The following is a 21,182-nucleotide window of genomic DNA, read 5'->3' as shown; positions in this document are numbered from 1 at the left end:
GGAACCTACGCTGCCTTTCTTTAGATGTTCGTTTTTTAAATGAAGCAAAACACATTAATAACTTTTAGAATATCAGCATAATGCAGCCTATGTTGTGAAACAATCTGTTCCTAAGACAATGTCCAGATGTTTTTTCCTACTCTATACTGAAATAGGCTACACATCTGCATTACAAGTGGTATAATTTGCTCCTCTGGTAGCTAGAGAACTTGGTAGAAGCCAAACACCATCAAATGTAGACACAATCATATCACACTATCTCAACTGATTCCAGTATTTCTAACTCCCAGACCGCTAAAAAATCTTCCCCACCTGTATAGCATGCTTTGCCCCCAAGATTCACTGCATTTACTGTTGAAAAGTAACTTCATGGTTTATGAAATTTAGAATACTGCAGGATAAAAATTAATTACTTCAAATAGCTTTTAAACCAATACTCTGTACCCCCTTAGTGAAATATGTTCCAAGAATAAGAACAATCACAACTTTTACACTTAAGTTTATTTTTGGTAGTGATTTTGGTATAGTAATTCTAAAATAATTTTACATGTCATATAGAATCAAGCAAATCAATAAATATTAATGTTGTTCAGAACCAAAGTTCTCACCATGGGAGAAGGAAGATACAAATATGGAACAGGGAAGGGTGAGGAAGATTAGTGTTAAATTTGAAATCAAAGTATCAGAATGAATTCATGATTTATAAAAAATGCATTTGCTGGCTCTGTTCCCTGAACGGCCCTAGGAGCAATGACACCCCAGCAGCACCCAGATCTTGACTTCCAAATACCATTCCCCATGAAAAGAAACCAGGGCTCCTTGGAGAAGTAGCCAATTCCCAGGCTGGGGCAGGAAAAGTGTATGATAAATCTAGAACATCTTGATATGGCAAAAAGCAAGAATGTGCTCAAAGACTAATAGGCACAGATCAAAATGACCCATAAATAAGCATAAAGGTGCTTCCACTGGCCAAATACAGACCATTTAGAGTAATTACTTGAATTTTTAAAAACAATGAGCTCACACTGATACTCAAAAAAGTGCTTCTTAGTAAAAGAGTGCCAGCCAATAAATGCAGACAGAATGCTAGATTTAGGAAGTCCCAATTTGCAGCCACCAATGCAACAAAATAATGGATTCTGGCAAGGATTATTAATGAATGCTAAAATCATTAAAAGTGAACAGGATATCCAAATGGTCTCCAAGTATCTCCTCCCAAATTATTTGCTTAAGGAAGGGATCTTAAAATAGAAAATCTGAAAGAAACCTAGTGAGCAAACATATACTGGCAATAATGTGACAATGACAGTATGTGCCTTGTGATGCGATGCGATGCGATGCGATGAATGGGACACACCACATGCCATCTACAGAGTCTTCTGCCAAAACATTTATCCTGAACCTACTTATGAGGAACAATCAGGGAAGCACAGAATTCTACAAGCTAACTGGCCTGCTTTTTCAAGAGTCAGTTTCATAAAAGATCAAAAAAGGTGGAAGGATTGTTCTAGAGTTAAAAAAAACCTACAGATGACAACCAAATGCCATGGGTTTGGATTCTGCATTTTAAACAAGACGAACGCTTTAAAGTACACTTGGGGGGAAACTGAGCCTCAGGTTTGAATGTGTACTATACATTACATAACTCTATGAATATTCAATTCCTTGGGTGTGATCAGAGTATTATGATTGTGTAGGAAATGTCCTTATGTTTTCAGAGAGACACACTGCAACAGTAGCAGGTGAAGTACGACAATGCCATTTCTCTCAAAAGAAAAATGCTTTTTATATAGAGAGATGTGACGCAATAACACTTGCTGAATACAGGGAAAGGATATATAGTTATTTCACTGTACCATCAACTTTTCCGTAAATTTGAAATTTTCAAAATTAAAAGTTGGAAGTAAAAAAAAAAAAAAACGGGGGGTGGGTGGGTGGGACAGAAATAGCTTACAGATACCAGGAGGGTGCATTTGGGGGCTTTAGCAAACTGGAGCATCCCACTCTCAAATTTAACCAAACTCAATGAAAAGCCAGAAGTAGTGATGGGACAAACTGAGGAATCAAGCTAAGATGGCAAATTCCTAAACACCCTCTTCCTGTTAATTTAGACATGTGGATGGCAAGTAATATAAAGGTGTTGGTGAACGGGTTCTAACGTACCTTTATACATTTTACCAGCAAAAGACATAAAATGAAAATAAAAGGCAAACACCTTTCCCTTCTAAATTATAATTCCAAGGGGGATGAAGGACTGTCAGGGGAAAAAAAAAGGATTATTTTAAAGTTAATAAAAAAAAATAAAAAGTTAACACACTGACATTTTTGAGAAGTTGGCAGAATGAGGAAACTACCCTAGATGTTTTCTCATCTAAACCTAGTAAACAAACATTTGTAATCAGACATATACAATTAGACTAGAGGACATATTGTTTTAAAATCTCCCAAACCGAGAAAAGCATCATCACCAGTGTGGTGTTTATCTTTTAACAGCAACAAAAAAAAACTACCCACCAAGACTTTGTTTCCTTGAGCTTATTTTCTAGTAGTAGACACTGAGTAAGCCCACACTGTTAATTCCACTATCAGTACATAAAATGCTGCCTTACGTATGCAGCAATCTCCGCCTTAAACTATCTCAGAAATATGGTTGCATCTCAAATACTGCTGGTAGACTGCTGAACTAAACACAGTACTGGAATTTGTATATAGCCATTCAACTTAAAAAAAGTATTTTTACTCAAATTTTATTTTAGATTATGAAATTAGCCTCCCCATTCCCACCACTTCCTTCTGAAATCCCCAACAAATTCAGCAAAGTTAACGACTACATGGTGGGATAGTCATTCAAACTTTTTAATCTCCCTTTACACATTATATTAACATTCATATTGCAAGGCATTCCATTCACAAATATTACAGTTTGATAAAAAACTTCACACACATACCAGATTCAGCCACTTTACTAAATCATTAAAATAATAAAAGTAATGAAAACATTATCATAATTCCTTTAAAGCAATAAAGGTCTGAGGCACTCTGGGAAAGATGTTCTCATACAAATGTAACATGTCAGTGGTATCAAATTATCTTAGAATAAACTTACCAGATACCTAGTAATCAAGTACACTCTAATGACAATGACTTTGATCTGATATGTCTTCACTGGATGCACTCCCATTTGGACTGAACTACTGAAAGGAACACAGATGTTGGGCAGCTGAGGTCATTTCTAATGAGGTTCCCAACTATGTATAGGAGAATTGTGGTAGCACACCAAGGACAGCTGCATCCCTGCAAGGCAACAGTCCAATTTCAAAGAAGTTCCTTTCTCATCCCCACCAGATTTATTAAACATTAGAATTTCCAGACTCTGATCACTGCTGGAGAGATTTCAGAACTGTCTTTCCCCATCAGCCTCCACAGTGCAGCCTCCACCCTTCTCTGAATATCTCCAAGGTATGCCTTTGAAATAAGAGAGAGCGGGGAAGGGAGTGTTTTTCCTACCATTATGACCAAACAGAGGTCTGAAATAGCAACGTATTACAAAAATCCCATTCTCTGCAACAGCCAGCTTCTGCTTAGAGCGTGGCTATTTTTGCCATAAACTAGATTTTTAAAAACCTGATAACCTTTTTCCAAAGTGAATTTTGCCATAGCCATTCACGCACACAGAGTCCACACTGGAAAGTCTCACTGACCGAGTGCTTCCTTACACACAATTACGAGGGTAAATTAGCAGGGGAGGAGGGAGGCCAATTCCCAGCTGGGAATTAAATCACTGCAAATGATGGGTCCATTTACGACAGCATAGAACCCTGTCAGAATCAACACAAACCCCAGGTCACATAGTGTTTGGTAATTACATATATGGAATTTAAAATGAATACGTATATATTTCCATACATATATAATTAAAAAAAAAAAAAGTCGGGAGCAAAATATGGTGCTAAAGTTTCAGGGATTCTCATCTGCAACATTCACCTGGAAAGCAGGTGGCTCTGACGGCCCGGTTGTGGCAGTGATAAAAGCAACTAGAAGCAGGTTGAAGTAAAAGTGCTCAAAGGGCAAATGAGAAAACAGGGGTGCAGAGATTTTTTTGTGTGGGGAGAGGGGAGCATTGAAAGGAGTTGAGAAAGCTTCCTTTATTCTTCTTGGCTTTTTCAGACCCAAGACAAGTTCTTGAGGACACACATCAAATGCTGTAGTCCTTCCTTATCTATAGTCGAAACAAAACAAGTTATAAAAAATTTCCTCTTCCATCCTGTACTCTCAGTAAAATGCAGAGTACAGGCAGAAGGTATCACTGAGAAGCGCCACCTCGGGAGAAATTAAAATTGGGACGTGAAGTGAGGCCGCGCGCTGTCGAGTCGCCGGGTTAGGATTTCGCAGCCAGTGTCCGTGACCAGCAGGGTGTGCTCGAACTGGGCAGACCGTTTCCCATCTCTCGTCACTGCTGTCCAGCCATCCGGCCAGGTTTCATCCTGCCATCCGCCTTAAACAAACAAACACCAGTTCTTAATTCTACCACTCAGCTTGTTTTCTTAATAAACTCTCTAGGCAAGTGTACTGGCCTGTCCTCCTATATCCTTGGATATCTCAGAAAACTAGTTTAAAACTTCACTATTAAGATTCCTATTTACACTTCAACTGTTTAAGCTAAAGCCTTTTCAATTTCATTTTGGTCTTTAGTCCAACGAAGTAATAATAATGTTTAAATTTTAAAACTTCACATTTTGTATACTTCCCAAATATTAAATCAAGTTGGTATTTCCAAAATAAAGGCACTCAGTTTCATTTTCAGAAATGTAACTGATAACCACTCATCACAGAACTACAAGAAACTGAATTAATGAATTTAGCTCTCTCCTGGTATAACTTTGGAATCTGACTGAACTATAGCCGATGTATATTGTGAAGAAAATAGAGTAACTTTTTACACTTTTATTATAGCATTTAATTCCTGATATAATTTTTAAATGGTAAGCACAAAGATGGTGAGAACAGATTATACTGTGAAATTTTTACAGGCCACACCCCTGTAACCAGAAAGAGGGCAGAGAAAGAGAGAGATTGGTGAGAAAATTTAAAAATTATTGGGAGTTCCCTGGTGGCCTGGTGGTTAGGATTCCAGGCTTTCACTGCTGTGGCCCAGGTTCAATCCCTGGTCGAGGAACTGAGATCCTGCAAGCTGTGCAGCACGGCCAAAAGAAAATAAATTTATGATGAGGGAGAATGGGTTAGAAAGAGGGTTAGAAAGGAAAGGAAGGGACAATGAAAAAAGCTGGTAGACAACACAGGAAAAAGAGAATGGGGGGAGGAGTGGGGCAGGGGAGGAGAGGCAACAGTGGAATGACAAAGTTCTGCAATTCCAGATACTACTATAAAAATGTGTTTACAGAGACTTTCTTATCTCCAAATTAGATGTTAAAAAAAAAAATCAATATTCTTCATTCTGAGTAATCTTTTTTGCCTCGGGGGTGGGGGGCCCACACCTCGCAGCTTGTAGGACCTTAGTTCCCTGACCAGGGATGGAACCCAGGCCCACGGCAGTGAAAGCGCCGACTCCTAACCACTGGACCGCCAGGGAATTCCCATTTTGAGTAATCTTTACCAAAGATTAGGTCTTACTGCCTCAGACACATCCCAGAGTACAAAGCCTGCAGTGAAGTAACCTACTTTTGCAATATTAAACCCCAGACTAAAAAGAAAATACGCGGTAGCTTAAAGAAAGTTAACTCATGCTTTGTCAACCATCTAAAGATGAGTAAACATATTTCTCAATGTAACGAATGATCTTTTCACAAACGGATTTAAGACATAATATATCTTTTTTTTTTAATAAATTTATTTATATTTATTTATTTATTTTTGGGCTGCGTTGGGTCTTCGTTGCTGTGCGCTGGCTTTCTCTAGTTGCGGCGAGCGGGGGCTACTCTTCGTTGTGGTGCACGGGCTTCTCATTGCAGTGGCTTCTCTTGTTGCGGAGCACCAGTTCTAGAGCGTGCGGGCTTCAGTAGATGTGGCGCGTGGGCTCAGTAGTTGTGGTGCACGGGCTTAGTTGCTCCACAGCATGTGGGATCTTCCCAGAGCAGGGCTCAAACCTGTGTCCCCTGCATTGGCAGGCAGGTTCTTAACCACTGTGCCACCAGGGAAGCCCGACATAAATACATCTTTAATTTTATTGTCATCTGCTAAAACAGATCCTTTACTAATGTCAAGTTAAATATATTTGACTACTATTCTAAGGAAATTCAAATTCTTCTTTGGATTAGAGACTTTCCACTAAGAAGCTGGGATTTAACCTAGCTGAGTTACACTGAAATATATTTGTTATAATTTGACAATTATCTGAACCAGCACAACACTGTGTTATTTGCTTACTCCTGGAAATACCACTTCATGTCTCACCAACTAAGTGCCAGTTAATGGAAACAAGTATGTAACCAAAATGACACTTTCCTCTCACGGTCTTGCCTTTCTCTGCTAATATACTCAGTGCTCTTGCAATTGGTTACATATGATCATTATTCTTATTCCAAGGAATGACAAAACAACACCTTACATTTGTACAGCCCTTTAAAGGCACTTTGTGTTAATACAAATCATCTCACTTAATTCTTACAGCAGCCCTGGGGATTCAGCAGGATAAAGATTGTAACTTCCATTTTACAGAAAAGGGAACAAAGGACCAGGTTAAGAAGGCAGCCTCTAAAACAACCTCCAATGCTCCTCTCCCCTTGAGTGTGGGCTGGATTTAGTGACTCACTTCTAAGGAAGAAAATCTGGTAGAAGTGATGGGCTATCACTCCGAAGATTAGGTTATAAAGAAGACTGGATGGATCCCAAGGGGATGCATCCTTTAACACAGGGACCAGGACACGAGAGCCCTACTACTGCTGCCCCACTCTGCATCCCCTAACCCCAACGAAGAACCGGCAGAAAGCAAAGGTGAAGGCCTCATGAAGGAGGCCCGTTACTACTCTGACAGCCTCAGTGGGGAGCTCCAATCATGACACCGACCATCACTGCCATGTGCCTGTCACAGTGACCAACAACAGCGAGGACATAAAACTGCCAGTGCTAAGCGTGTCTATGCTGTGCTTTTTCCACAGTAGTCGTATGACACCACCTGACGATATGAGTGCAGACCCTCTAGAGGCAGAACGGCTCATGAGTTTAGAGTCCCACAAATTCTGCCACGTAACTAGCTAAGCGACTTTGGGCAAGTTACTTAACCTCTTCAAAAATCAGTTTGCTCTCCTGTATAATGGGGATAGCACCTACCTCATAAGTTGTGGAGAATTAAATTATATAACTCTGCTGCAAAATGAATAGCTCAGACTTCCCTGGTGGCACACTGGTTAAGAATCCACCTGCCAATGCAGGGGACACGGGTTCAAGCCCTGGTCCGGGAAGATCCCACATGCCGCGGAGCAACTAAGCCCGTGCACCACAACTACCGAACCTGCGCTCTAGAGCCCGCGAGCCACAACTACTGAGCCTGCGCGCCTAGAGCTCGTGCTCCGCAACAAGAGAAGCCACCGCAATGGAAGTCCGCGCACCACAACGAAGACCCAATGCAGCCAAAAAATAAATAAATAAAAATTAATTAATTTAAACAACAACAACAACAACAAATAAACCCAAATAGCTCTAACTTCTTTTTTCCTCCTCTTCCTCACCCCCATCAAGACAAGCAAGAATTTCTACACAGGCTTGATGGAGGCACCTAATTATTACAATGCACCCTTTGACAGGATCTTTAGGAAAACGGACCAGGATTCAAGTACTTCAGCATCTACTGACAGCAGGCAAATTACCGTGGAGAAGGTATTGCTTTCTTGCCAACCTTTACAATTTTCAGTTCTCTACATGATACTGAATCAAGTTAGAGATAGGACGGGGAGTGGAAATGAAGCAAAAAGAAAGTAGAGCAGACTACTAATCTGATCATGAGTAACCAAAAGTAAATAAAAATTCAATTAAAGAATGTTACAGCATCCCTTTTTCTCACCTTCACAAATCATTGGCTCAATTGTAAATACGTGGCCGGGCTTCATCACTCCAACTGCTTTATTTTCTGAAATTAAAGAAAAAAATCTCAGAACACAGCAAAAAACCTACAGCATATTGTTAAGCAGCTCCCTGGGAAAAGTACACAACTTATATTCCCATGAGTGATTCTTAAATTAATGACTTTCTCCTCTCCTGATTCCCCTTTCTTAAAGCAGATCATTCAACAAACAGGGATTTTACTGAAAACCACCTACTCTGGGGCAGATATTGTCCTAGGCATATTTCATTTTGTTTACGTCTTCTCTGGGAAAATACAGAGATGCCCTAGGCTGGATCTCAGATGTGGTTATCACTTCTATAAAAGCAAAAGTGCCCCCATTTATGTTATAGCAGGGTTAGAACTGCAATCATTCAACCAAGCAAAGTGCCACACTCATGGAGGTATGACACTTTAAAGAAGAAGACATTTCGCATTCCACCAGAAGCCTCCTAGCTCTTGGGTGCGTGTAGGGGTGTGGATGCGGGTGGAGATGGGGGCACAGCCCAGAGAAACAACTGCCCCATTTTTAAAAAGTTTTGTAAATTGTCTTATCTTCAGAGGGGAACAAAGCCCCGCACACTAACCTACTTTTCTTTAATGCTGACACGATTATTCCTTTCTACTGGAAACAAAAATTCCATTTCTCCCTCCAAAGACTTTTTGTCCAAGTTCACCAATACAGAAGTATTTTTCAGGATCATTGTGAGAAACTCAACTATCAGTGCCCAGGCGTGCCATCTCCCCAAGAAGGTCAAAAATTTTAAACAGGGATCGGCCTTTTTAGACAATCTCAGACGAAAATGGAGAACCAGTTTAAAGTTCAAACTGTCAATAAAAACCAAGAACTGATAAGAGCATCGGTAAACAGGTGACTACACTTGCGCTGCCTGACCACCAGGTGGCGAAAGCACCGGCTTTCAGGGGTTTTCTGCGTAAGGGGGCGGTTCTTCCGGATGGCAACCCATGTGTCGACCGAGACAGACCCTGCTCAAGCTGCTCTGTCTAGGTATGGTCTAACCTCACCCGCACGTTTACACTCCTGCACGCCCTTCCTTGTGAATAGCTATCACGCTGTTTTCCGCTATCTTAAGTATTGCCAAAATACACTTATTCTACAGATTCCAAATCAGGAGTTCCTAAATTATTATAAAACTCTGAGGGGCAAAAATAATCTTTACTTTTTATTTCTAATTTCATGAACTTTCTCTCCAAATGACATGCAATTTACTACATATATAGATTTGGTCATATTCCCTTGGGGATATCAAACAGACAATGTCAAAGAGAGTCAGTGTGGTGTCATGGAAAGAAAAAAGGATAAAGGAATTGATAGCTGTGCTGTCCAGTACGGCAGCAACTGGGTGCATGAAGCTAAGCACTTGAAAAATGGCAAGTCAGAATGTACATGTAAAAAATATGCCGATTTCAAAGACAAAAAAAGCATGTAATATATCGCAATGGTTTTTTTTTACACTGATTAAATGTTGAAATGCTAATATTTTTAATGTAATGGATTAAACAAAATATAAAATTAACTCCATCTGTCTCTTTTTACTTTTTCAATATGACCACTAGAAATCTTAATATTACATATGTGCCTCATATATATTTCCACTGGACATCGCAATACAGAGAATCCAAGTTCCACTCCTGTTTCTGCCATTGATTCATTGTTGTAGAAGTTACAACTCCCAGCTAACCTTGACTCATGGTTTCAGCTTCTCAACAAGGCTCACTCAAACAAACATACATCGTCTAGCGACTACACTATAGCAGATACTACTGCTGAGTGCTTTTACAAAACTGTGTACCTTCTCTACTGTTTGCCTCCCAGAATTACCGTGATATATATTCTAAAGATAGGGTAGTATCACCTTTACTTCCGAACCATGACAAAGAAGCACACTAAACTCTCATCTAACATGGACTTCTCTTACACGGAAGGAGGTGGAGGGAAGTTACACAACAATTTCCTGGTTCCTTGCTTAGGAATGTGAAGTTACAAGCCAAAGCAGGGATCGTTTACATTTCAAAAGGCCTCTGCAGTACAGAGACTCTCTCAGCAGCTTCCTTTAACACGTCCCTAAAGGGACCACACATATTTTGTTTTATCTAAACCCGATTAACACTTGACTTTTCAAAAACATATCAGTTGGATGAAATGAAGTATACCTGGGTCCTTGTTTCTTTTTTCAGAATTCTTATTTCTAATTAAATAGTTTAACATGAAACTCAAGTGCCATCTCTTGTGTATCGGTGGTATGGTATTTTGCTGACACCATCATCACTGACCCGTATCTCCGTCTCCCATAAATTCTATTTCCTTCAAAAAAATCTTTCTTTATGACATATGCACACTACTGTGTATTGATTTAAATAGATAACTCCTAAGAGCCTACTGAATAGCACAGGGAACTCTACTCAATACTCTGTAATGGCCTATATGGGAAAAGAATCTAAAAAAGAGTAGATATATGTATATGTATAACTGATTCACTTGGCTGTACAGCAGAAACACAACAATGTAAATCAACTCTACTCCAATAAAAATTAATAGATACAGACAGATAGACAAAAAGTCTCTATCTAGTCCATACCTAAACCTAAGTCTGTTACCTCTGCAAGTAAGGGTGCTTTTTTCATTCCCTCCCTTGCACACTCTTTTTCCACACACAAAACACACACATGTACACGTGTGGCACATGCCAGTGTCATCAGAATAGCTACTTCCATTCTGTTAAAGGCAATGCACATCAGGCGATCACAGGGCTCACCAGGAAGGAATGAAGTTGGCTACCTATTTTCTATTGCTAGCTTTTATTTCAAGCACAATTCCAGCTGAAATAAAAAGGACTATGAGGTCTGCTAATAAATGCTTATTGATTTATGTCAAATGCTGTGCCTTAAGTGACTTCTCTAGCTTCTCCTGTTGAGACGTTTCTCACTCATTTCCCTTTCTCTTCACAACTACTGACGTCTTAGATTTTACCACCTCACATCTGGATTACGAGAACAACTGTGCATCAGGCTGACAAGCCTGGCTAACTCACACCTGCAATACATTCTAGACACCACTGCTAAATTTTCTTCCCCAAATGGCAATTTCACCTTGCCATTCTTCTGCCAAAAAATGTTCTACAAATCCCTAAAATGAAGTCAAATATCCTCGATCTGGCACTGCCCATTTCTAGTTCTTACACGTAATTCTCAGCCCAAGCTTATCTTGTCTCTGTTCAGTCTCAACTTGAAGCACCTATTCATGCTTCCCCACCGCCTGGAATGCTCTTCCTCATCTCTCCAGCAAACCAAAATCTCAATCTTTATTTCTCCCACAAGACCCAGCGCCAAACTGCTTCAGTCCTTACTAGGCAGCACGGGAAAGACTGACTCTAGAAAGCCAGACAGAACCTAGGTACCAATCCTACACCTGACATTTATTTACTAGTTTGTGTGGACTTGAATAAATCAATCACTTCCCTAAACACAGAATCTGCTTTTTAAAAACAGGGCTAAGAAATTATTCGTATGGGAGTTCCCTTGTATGTTATTTGTCGTTTTTCCCTTGCTGCTTTCAGTAATTTTTCTTTGTCTTTAATTTTTGCCACTTTGATTACTATGTGTCTCGGCGTGTTTCTCCTTGGGTTTATTCTGTATGGGACTCTCTGCGCTTCCTGGACTTGGGTGGCTATTTCCTTTCCCATGTTAGGGAAGTTTTCGACTATAATCTCTTCAAATATTTTCTCTGGTCCTTTCTCTCTCTCTTCTCCTTCTGGGACCCCTATAATGCGAATGTTGTTTCGTTTAATGTTGTCCCAGAGGTCTCTTAGGCTGTCTTCATTTCTTTTCATTCTTTTTTCTTTATTCTGTTCCACAGCAGTGAATTCCACCATTCTGTCTTCCAGGTCACTTATCCGTTCTTCTGCCTCAGTTATTCTGCTATTGATTCCTTCTAGTGTAGTTTTCATTTCAGTTATTGTATTGGTCATCTCTGTTTGTTTGTTCTTTAATTCTTCTAGGTCTTTGTTAATCATTTCTTGCATCTTCTCGATCTTTGCCTCCATTCTTATTCCGAGGTCCTGGATCATCTTCACTATCATTATTCTGAATTCTTTTTCTGGAAGGTTGCCTATCTCCACTTCATTTAGTTGTTTTTCTGGGGTTTTTTCTTGTTCCTTCATCTGGTACATAGCCCTCTGCCTTTTCATCTTCTCTGTCTTTCTGTAACTGTGGTTTTTGGTCCACAGGCTGCAGGATTGTAGTTTTTCTTGCTTCTGCTGTCTGCCCTCTGGTGGTTGAGGCTATCTAAGAGGCTTGATGGGAGGCTCTGGTGGTGGGTAGAGCTGACTGTTGCTGTGGTGGTCAGAGCTCAGTAAAACTTTAATCCGCTTGACTGTTGATGGGTGGGGCTGGGTTCCCTCCCTGTTGGTTGTTTGGCCTGAGGCAACCCAACACTGGAGCCTACCTGGACTCTTTGCTGGTGCTAATGATAGACTCTGAAATTATTCGTAGAGTTGTGATGATCATATGAGATAATGTATATCATCACCATCATCATTATCATCACTCTAAAAGCTAACATGCATTATCTCACTTAATCCTAGTAACAGTTCTAGGGTAGGTACCATTCCCTGCTATTGTGCACATGAGGAAAAACGTAAGCACAAGGAGGTACATGAAAGTGTCTACATAGCAGTGGCTCCTATATATTTGTTAAATTCCTTCTTAGGTCACTTATTGTGGACAGTTTTCCTTTCTAGCACTAAATTACAGACTCACCCCTGCATGTCTTAACTCTCCAAGAGAAAGGTTTCTGTAAGACATTAATCGCCCAAAACTTCCTTTGTTAATCTATCAGACAGCACTCAATTTGAGAAAAGGTACTTTGTCGATTCCCCTCTATACCAACAAAGAATACGGTATCTGACATGTACTGGGAACTCAAATCAAACCCAGCTGAACCAGTTTCATTTAAGGAATCAGAATACATGTGGCAGAGAGTATTGGCTGTTCACCAGAATTACTAGTCTCCTTTTCTTCCCGAGTACTCAGCTGGATTACATTTCCCCACCTCCCTTGCAGTTAGTGTAGCCATGTGACTGAGTTTCTGCCAATGAAAAGTAAATGTAAGTGATTCATGCCAAGTCCAGGCTGGCCCATTAAAACCTCCCAAGCATACCCCTCCATGCTTCTCTCCTCTTCCCCAGTATCTGTACGACTAGGAGGGGAACCCCCAAAGTGACCTTGAAAGCTATAGGTTGAAAGTGACAAAAGCCTGGGTCAGAGAATAACTGTCCCACTCCACCCCCCCAGAGTGACCAAACACACATGCTGTGGACTGTTATGTGCCTTGTGTATACATTTTGGGGGGTCTATTTATAACAGCTAATAGATTACTCTAATAAATACAAAATAGTAGGTCCTGTTAAATGTTTGAATAAATATTTGTTGAATAAATAGTTAGCAAATACCAAATCTTTGGACAGTACTTACTGGCATAGTGGGGTACATTGGGGGCCGTATGAAAAAGCTTGTGGATTCCATGCCCACAATAGCTTCGAACAACTGAAAATCCATTTGCTTGGGCATGCTTCTGAATAATGTTTCCCAATTCTCTGTATCGAACACCAGGTTTCACTGAAAGGAAAAGAGAAGACTCATGACAAAGAGAAAGAAAAACTAATAATTACTAAGCAATCACTGTCTATGCCAGGAAGCTTTCTGAAGGCTTTACACACCTACATTCCGAGACTTTCAAGATGAGGAAACCGAAGCACAAAGAGGCTATACTGCCAGGAAACGGCAAAGCTGAGATCCAAGCCAGCAGCACCTGGGTTTCCTCCTTTGCTGCAGAAGAAGAGGGCGTGTGCAGCAGTAAGGGGTCGGGACAGGCACCGCCTGCTCTCTGAATAAACAAGAGAATGGAACACACACTTCTCTTCCTCGCCTTCTCTAAGGTCAGTGTGCTTTCCATTAAAGCGAGCAGAAGAGATAAGAGAGGAAAGAGCATCAGGAGAAAAAGGAATGTCCAAAAAGGAACTTGACTTGTCCTCAGTTTTAGTCTGGTCAATTTCTCAAAGAATTACTTCCCCTGGGCTTCTTTATCCCCATAAAAGTGGTTCTCAAATTATTCATAGTTGCCTCTGCAGAAGGTCTTAGGAGTAGGATGTAGAAAGGTACTTCTCACTGTATACTTCCAGCCCTGTTTAGTTTTTATGACTTTTACCACTGTTTAAATAAAAACCAAAAGAAGTGGTTCTTATTGCTGCTACAGCTCTCCTCGCACGGAGACTCCTAGGGAATCTAGCCGCGGTTCTGGGGGTCCTCCCACTCCCTACAGCCCCCTACTATGCCTCTCTCATCTCCAACCTGAGGTTCAGGCACAACACATCCTCCCCAGTCAATCAAATTTCCAGGAGAACGGCTCAAGGAATCATTTTCATAACATTTACTTGCTCTGAACCACATGTTCCAGCTTGACTTTTTTTGGGGGGGGTGGGAGGTTAATGATTTTTGAGGAACATGCTGACTTGCATAATGATTTTCTTGCATTCCCATCCAAGCTGTCCTATCAGCCCCAGTCAGCAGGGAGGAAAGGAAAATTTTAACCATGGTGCACAACACACAATAAACTGTTCAACAGTAATGACGGAGGGTGAGAGAGGAGACTTCTCCCCTAATTCTCAAACCAGAGGGAATTCTGGTCCCAGGGAAGTACACTTCATAATATCTGGAGACATTTCTGGTTGTCACAACGAGGAGTGGTGGTGCAAATGGCCTCTAGTGGGTAGAGACCAGGAAAGCTGCTAAGCACCCTACAGTACACAGGACAGGCTCCCACAGCAAAGAATCATCAGACTCAAAATGCCATCAGCATGTAGACTGAGAAGCCCTATTCTAGAAGGCTAATTTCATAGTTGGTCAAGCTCTCTAGTGCTCTGCACCAGGGTGGGCAGCCAAATTACTGGAAAACAAGAGGCAGGAACGATACATACAAAAGTGTTAATAGCACTTTCCAGAGATGAAGCAACTTCTATTCTTTCCTGTCTACTGTTAATGAAGACTTTGGTTTCTTGTAGTTTCTTAGCAAGTTTTATTCCTGCGTCACTGTAAAACAACATTCCAGGTGTCTGGTTATTTCAATCAACTCACAGAGAAGCAAAAGGGACATAAACATTGAACACAGAAACCCTAAAAATGATTTAAAACTAAAGCTTCCAAAATGAGAAACTAAATATTAAAGTCCTCATCTCACAATACCACAGAGAATATCAAAGTTTTTAAGTATAATCAACAGTGAAAAATAAGGAGAAGAATATCTCACAGGGCTTCCATGGTGGCGCAGTGGTTGAGAGTCTGCCTGCCAATACAGCGGACAAGGTTCGAGCCCTGGTCTGGGAAGATCCCACATGCCGTGGAGCAACTAGGCCCGTGAGCCACAATTACTGAGCCTGTGCGTCTGGAGCCTGTGCTCCGCAACAAGAGAGGCCGCGATAATGAGAGGCCCGCGCACCGCGATGAAGAGTGGACCCCACTTGCCACAACTAGAGAAAGCCCTCACACAGAAACGAAGACCCAACACAGCCATAAATAAATTAAAAAAAAAAAAAAATTAAACTTTAAAAAAAAAAACAAAACAAAAAAACCATGTATTTAAAAAAAAAAAAGAATATCTCACATATTGATATATAAAAATAATCACATGCTTTCATTTTTCATTCCTCTGACTTCATTAAATTAGTAAAAATTGCATCATATCCTATATGTTTGCCTAAGAACACTGTCCTGTCCAATACATTGTTGATGATATATCAGATTTATTTAACAGGGGGTGGGGGGGTGGATAACACACTGAACAATAAGGTTGAAATGCTGTGGATTTTAACTGAAACGTTATTTGCCCTCAAACTGTCCTTTGTAATAGTCTGTTAACATTTGCAACAAGACTCTCCTCTTTCCTCACAAGATACTGCATAAATTTTAAAAAACCTGCATGAACTGTTTGTTGTATGTGAGAAAAATTCCACAGAAATACACCTCTACCCAAAGATATTATTCACTGCAATAGCAAGATATATGGAAAACACCAAAATCCAGTAGGGGAATAGTTGTAGAAATTTTTATACTGTGGAATATAATATATAGCCATTAAAAGAACAGAGATCTATGCATGCAGGTACGTACGTATTCTAATATGGAAAGACCTCTAAGATATTACTGGTTGAAAAGTACCAAATTATAGAACACCACAAATCTTATGATTCCATTTAACCTAACTAAACACATACATACAGTTATGTGTGTTTCTATGTGTGTATTAACGTACTGCAGAGAAAAAAACCTAAATGTTAAAAGTGGACACCTCTCAGAACTTCCCTGGTGGCACAGTGGTTAAGAATCCACCTGCCAATGCAGGGGACACAGGTTCAAGCCCTGGTCCGGGAAGATCCCACATGATACAGAGCAACTAAGCCCGTGCACCACAACTACTGAGCCTGCGCTCTAGAGCCCGTGAGCCACAACTACTGAGCCCGTGTGCCTAGAGCCCGTGCTCCACAACAAGAGAAGCCACTGCAATGAGAAGCCCGCGCACTGCAACGAAGAGTAGCCCCCGCTCGCCGCAGCTAGAGAAAGCCTGCGTGCAGCAACGAAGACCCAACGCAGCCAAAAATAAGTAAATTTATTTAGAAAAAAAAAAAAGTGGAAACCTCTGGAGAAGAGAGATTAAAAAAAAAAGAGAGGCAAGCGTAAAGGAAGATCACTCATTTTTCTCTTATAATCTAACGTACTCTTTCACAAAATAATTAAAAAGTAGGAGAAAAGTTGCACTCAAGAACTATCCACAAGTCAGAAAGAGAAAAACAAATACTGTATGTTAACACATATATATGGAATTTTTAAAAAAATGGTTCTCATGAACCTAGGGGCAGGACAGGAATAAAGACGCAGACGTAGAGAATGGACTTGACACAGGGAGGGGGAAAGGGAACCTGGGACGAAGTAAGAGAGTAGCATTGACATATATACACTACCAAATGTAAAACAGATAGCTAGTGGGAAGCAGCTGCATAGCACAGGGAGATCAGCTCAGTGCTTTGTGACCACCTAGAGGGGTGGGATAGGGAGGGTCGGAGGGAGGCGCAAGAGGGAGGAGATATGGGGATATATATATATACATATAGCTGATTCACTTTGTTTTACAGCAGAAACTAACACAACATTGTAAAGCAATTATATTCCAATAAAGACGTTAGAAAAAAAAAAAGTATCCACGCATTCCTCCTCATTTATCAGCCAGAGAAAAGGAAGATAAATCATAGAAGAGTCAAAGGAATAAGCAATAATCCGGTCCATCCTCATCAACAGATTCCCAAATCATCCTTAAACCTACTACTGCCAAACCCAAAGCTAACTCAGGTAGGGTAGAGGCACAGCTGGGAGGGATGAGGCATGCACAGTACAGTGACAGGTCACTCAAGGCCCACACCACACAGTAGCACCAGCGGGTGCCCAGCACTGAGCCTGACCTGCATCAATGGCTTGCATCAGGCACTCATACGTGGTCTGAACCAGTTTCCGAGCTCCCTCATCCACGTCTCCAACAAAAAACGTCTCATTCAGGTCCCCATGATAACCATTGCGATAAAGAGTGATGTCCACTGCAAAAGAATGTGCAAACATAAAGACCACACTTGTTTTTTATCTCAAAATTGAAGTTAACTTTCGCCAACATGACAGAATCAAGCAGCTTAATGAGAAAGATAACTTCTGCATTTGCAAGTGCCACCAATGAATACATACTTAATGCCCAAGAGACACTTCTTGTCTGTAATGCAACTGAACTCACTGTGGAAAACAGGTCCGTGGTCTCGCAGCACAAGCCAGACGGTGGGCTTTAATACTCTTACAGCAGTGGTTAGATCATTTACAGCAGAAGAAAAATGTATCCCCGGATACATTCATGCAAGATCAATGACCCAAGTTAAGAACATTAAATGAAGGACTTTGCCACATTCTGACATTAAACAGGAAATACTGCTTTCATTCGTTATCTTTAACAACTTTTTCCTCATCCTAGTGAATCAATAAATAGAAACATTTACACTATTTACCCTTATTTTTCAAAGACTCATTTGCCTTTCACTTATTTGTGACTATTCCCATGTTTAAAAATACAGATTACCACTACACCACTAAACTACACTAAGTGTATCCTACGGAGCACATTAAATGAGTATTCTTAAACCATAAATTTTCAATCCACTTAAAATCTCGCAGTATAGGTGTGTTGGCTCTAGCACAACACACACGTTCCTGAAAAACCTCATACATTATGTGTAATAAAAATAATAGGGCTTATATATGAAAAACAGCATTGGGCAGACCCCTCAAAACTTACGGAACTTTATAAACAGATACTCTAACTGAAGCAAAAACAATTCATATAAAAACAGTGTTGGTCAAGTCCCCACTACCATTCACAGCCAGCATCACAGCTGGTCCATTCTCTGTAGCCTTTAACACCTGGGCTCAGGCTTCCTTGTTTGATATATAGATCTTTGAAGATATCTGATTACTAAAGAGACCAAGTTCATCAATATTAAAAATACCATCGAGGGGAGCCTAATTCATCAACATTTTTTCAATCACAGAGGAAAATGTTTTTTGCAGCTTCTTTCTCTGCACTTGGAGTTTCCCAAAATAGCTTAACACAGTGGTCCCTAAAGCCACTTTCTGAACTTCTTACATCAAGGACAATACTTCTGCAGAATTTTTAGCTGTTTTTCTTAAGAGCTTCATATATTACTAATGATTTCTCTTTATCTGTAAGAAAGCCTGCCCTGATTTCTTCAAAACCAATAGTGGACTAAAAGGAATAAGAAAAAAAAAATCCCACTTGAATCAACATTACTTCCACACTTCACTGACATCTTTTCCCTATTTACCAATCACATAATGATCATCTGCATTAAAGAACCTGTATCAAACACATCATACTAGAAGCACCTTGAAAGCAGTTAAATATCTTAAAACAATAAAATAGGTTTCCAGAGATTTTCAATTTATTTTAAGTTTTAAATATGAAAAAAGTAAGTTAAAGACAGGAAGCAAGTGAAGAAAATGCAAGTCACTATTAGACTCCCAAAGCCTTGCTGTTTCTTTGCTAACAGTGACAAAAGTCACACTTATTTCTTACCATTAACAATATCACCTTCTTGCAAGGGCCGTCTGTCTGGAATTCCATGGCAGATCACTTCATTCACTGAAGTACAACAAGACTTTGGGAAATTATAATAATTCAGGGGAGAAGGATAGCAATTTCTTGCAATGCATGCCTATAATAAATTAAAAATACGGAGAGAATAATCTGGAATGTGCAAAAGAAAAAGTTAATCTGTATACAATTAATCAGATTTTAAAATTTGAAAAATGTGGAAAATTTTGTTGTAAAAATGCTCCTAATGAAGAACTTATTTAAGATTTTATTTTAGAAATACTAGTAGCTATTACCTTAAACAGTAGATAAATAGTAGGGTTTGTAAGTCAGACCACAGGCAAACCAGTTTACTTGATAATCACAAAGGAAAAGAAAATTCACATATTTCAAATATTTACAAACATATACAGATGTCACTATATGAAGATTTTATTTTAGAATTACCTACTCCTTATGAAAAACATATTATTTAAATTTTAAATTTAAAATTAATGTGCACATTTAATGTAATTATAATTTCTTATATAGAAACAAGCCTCTATCCCTAATAATAAAATAAAAGTAATAAAAATTAAAATAAATACTAGTAATAATTAAGAGATGGTAAAGTATTCCCTGAGACATTTTAACCACTACATTCATGTGGAATAACAAAGGAACCTCTAAGAAAATGATCTGGTTCTCCACAAATAAGTCTTATTTTACTTGGATATTTTTATACAGTGGTAGTCATAGCATACATAATTTCTCTTTCCACACTGCCACAGTCTTCATACTAATAATTTTAAAATAGTTGCCTAAAATGCAATTTGTGGAATATACTATAATTTTATTGGCAATTCTATTATTGAAAATTTATATTAGTTTCCTCAATTACAAAAAAATATTATGATCAATAACTACATGCCTATCCTTTTTCCTTACATTTAACGATATGCTTCTGTATTTCTTACAGCAGTATAAATACTAGTTAAGAGCACACAGAATCAGATTGCGTTGACTGAAAATGCCAACTCCATTACTTACAAGTTGTGTAACCCTGGGCAACTTAACCTCTCTCTGCCTCAGTTTCCTTGCCTATAAGATGGAGATGACAGTAGCATCTATCTCATAGAGTTGCTGGGGAAATTAAATGAGTTAATAAAAGAAGCACGCAAAAGAGCACCTGGCCTATAGGAAGCATTCAAACTGCTATTAATGCATACCACATACAGCTGACACTTGAACAACTTGGGGCCACAGGGGGTGGGGGAGGGGCACTGACCCCCTGCGCAGTCCAAATTCCACATATAACTTGACTCCCCCAAAACTTTACTAATACCCTACTGTTGACCTTACCAATAACAGACAGTTTAACACATATTTTGTATGTGTTATATACTGTATTCTTTATATTATATAATTCTTTGTATTATATACTGTACTCTTACAATAAAGTAAGCTAGAGAAAAGAAAATACTATTTTAAAAATCATAAGAAAAAAAGAATGCCACGTGGTGAGGCCGAAGAATTTTTTTTAATTTTTAATTAAATTTTTTTTAAAAATCGAAAGGAAGAGAAAATACATTTACAGTAGATATATATATTTATTGAAAAAAATTCACATATGAGAAGATCCATGCAGGGACTTCCCTGGTGGCGCAGTGGATAAGACTCTGCGCTCCCAATGCAGGGGGCCCGGGTTCAATCCCTGGTCAGGGAATTAGATCCCACATGCATGCCACAACTAAGGAGCTCACCTGCCGCAACTAAGAAGTTGGCGAGCAGCAACTAAGGAGCCCTGGAGCTGCAACTAAGGAGCCCACTGCAACTAAGACCTGGTGCAACCAAATAAATAAATAAATACTAAAAAAAAAAAGAAGATCCATGCAGTTCAAACCTGTGTTGTTCAAGGGTCAACTGTACTTT

The 21,182-nt window shown here is 39.6% G+C and overlaps 1 protein-coding gene across 2 annotated transcripts in view; it reads right to left on the bottom strand.

Annotated features, from left to right (window-relative positions):
* Positions 1 to 2,731: 2,731 nt before the first annotated feature.
* METAP1 (methionyl aminopeptidase 1) overlaps positions 2,732 to 21,182 on the bottom strand; it is a 69,890-nt gene continuing 51,439 nt past the window's right edge. Inside the window, exons 8-12 of one of the 2 annotated variants that reach the window (XM_057547070.1) lie at positions 19,254 to 19,392; positions 17,584 to 17,715; positions 13,550 to 13,693; positions 8,018 to 8,083; positions 2,732 to 4,495 (exon numbers count right to left, since the gene is read on the bottom strand). In XM_057547070.1, the coding sequence (XP_057403053.1) occupies positions 4,332 to 4,495; positions 8,018 to 8,083; positions 13,550 to 13,693; positions 17,584 to 17,715; positions 19,254 to 19,392 (645 nt within the window). In that variant the 3' untranslated portion in view covers positions 2,732 to 4,331. The remainder of the gene's footprint in view (positions 4,496 to 8,017; positions 8,084 to 13,549; positions 13,694 to 17,583; positions 17,716 to 19,253; positions 19,393 to 21,182) is intronic. The other variant, XM_057547069.1, reaches the window with a different exon arrangement.

Source organism: Balaenoptera acutorostrata, chromosome 5, assembly GCF_949987535.1.
Source record: "Balaenoptera acutorostrata chromosome 5, mBalAcu1.1, whole genome shotgun sequence".
Lineage (NCBI taxonomy): Eukaryota > Metazoa > Chordata > Mammalia > Artiodactyla > Balaenopteridae > Balaenoptera > Balaenoptera acutorostrata.
The sequence above is the reverse complement of the archived record's forward strand: the minus strand, read 5'-3'. Positions and strand labels throughout refer to the sequence as shown.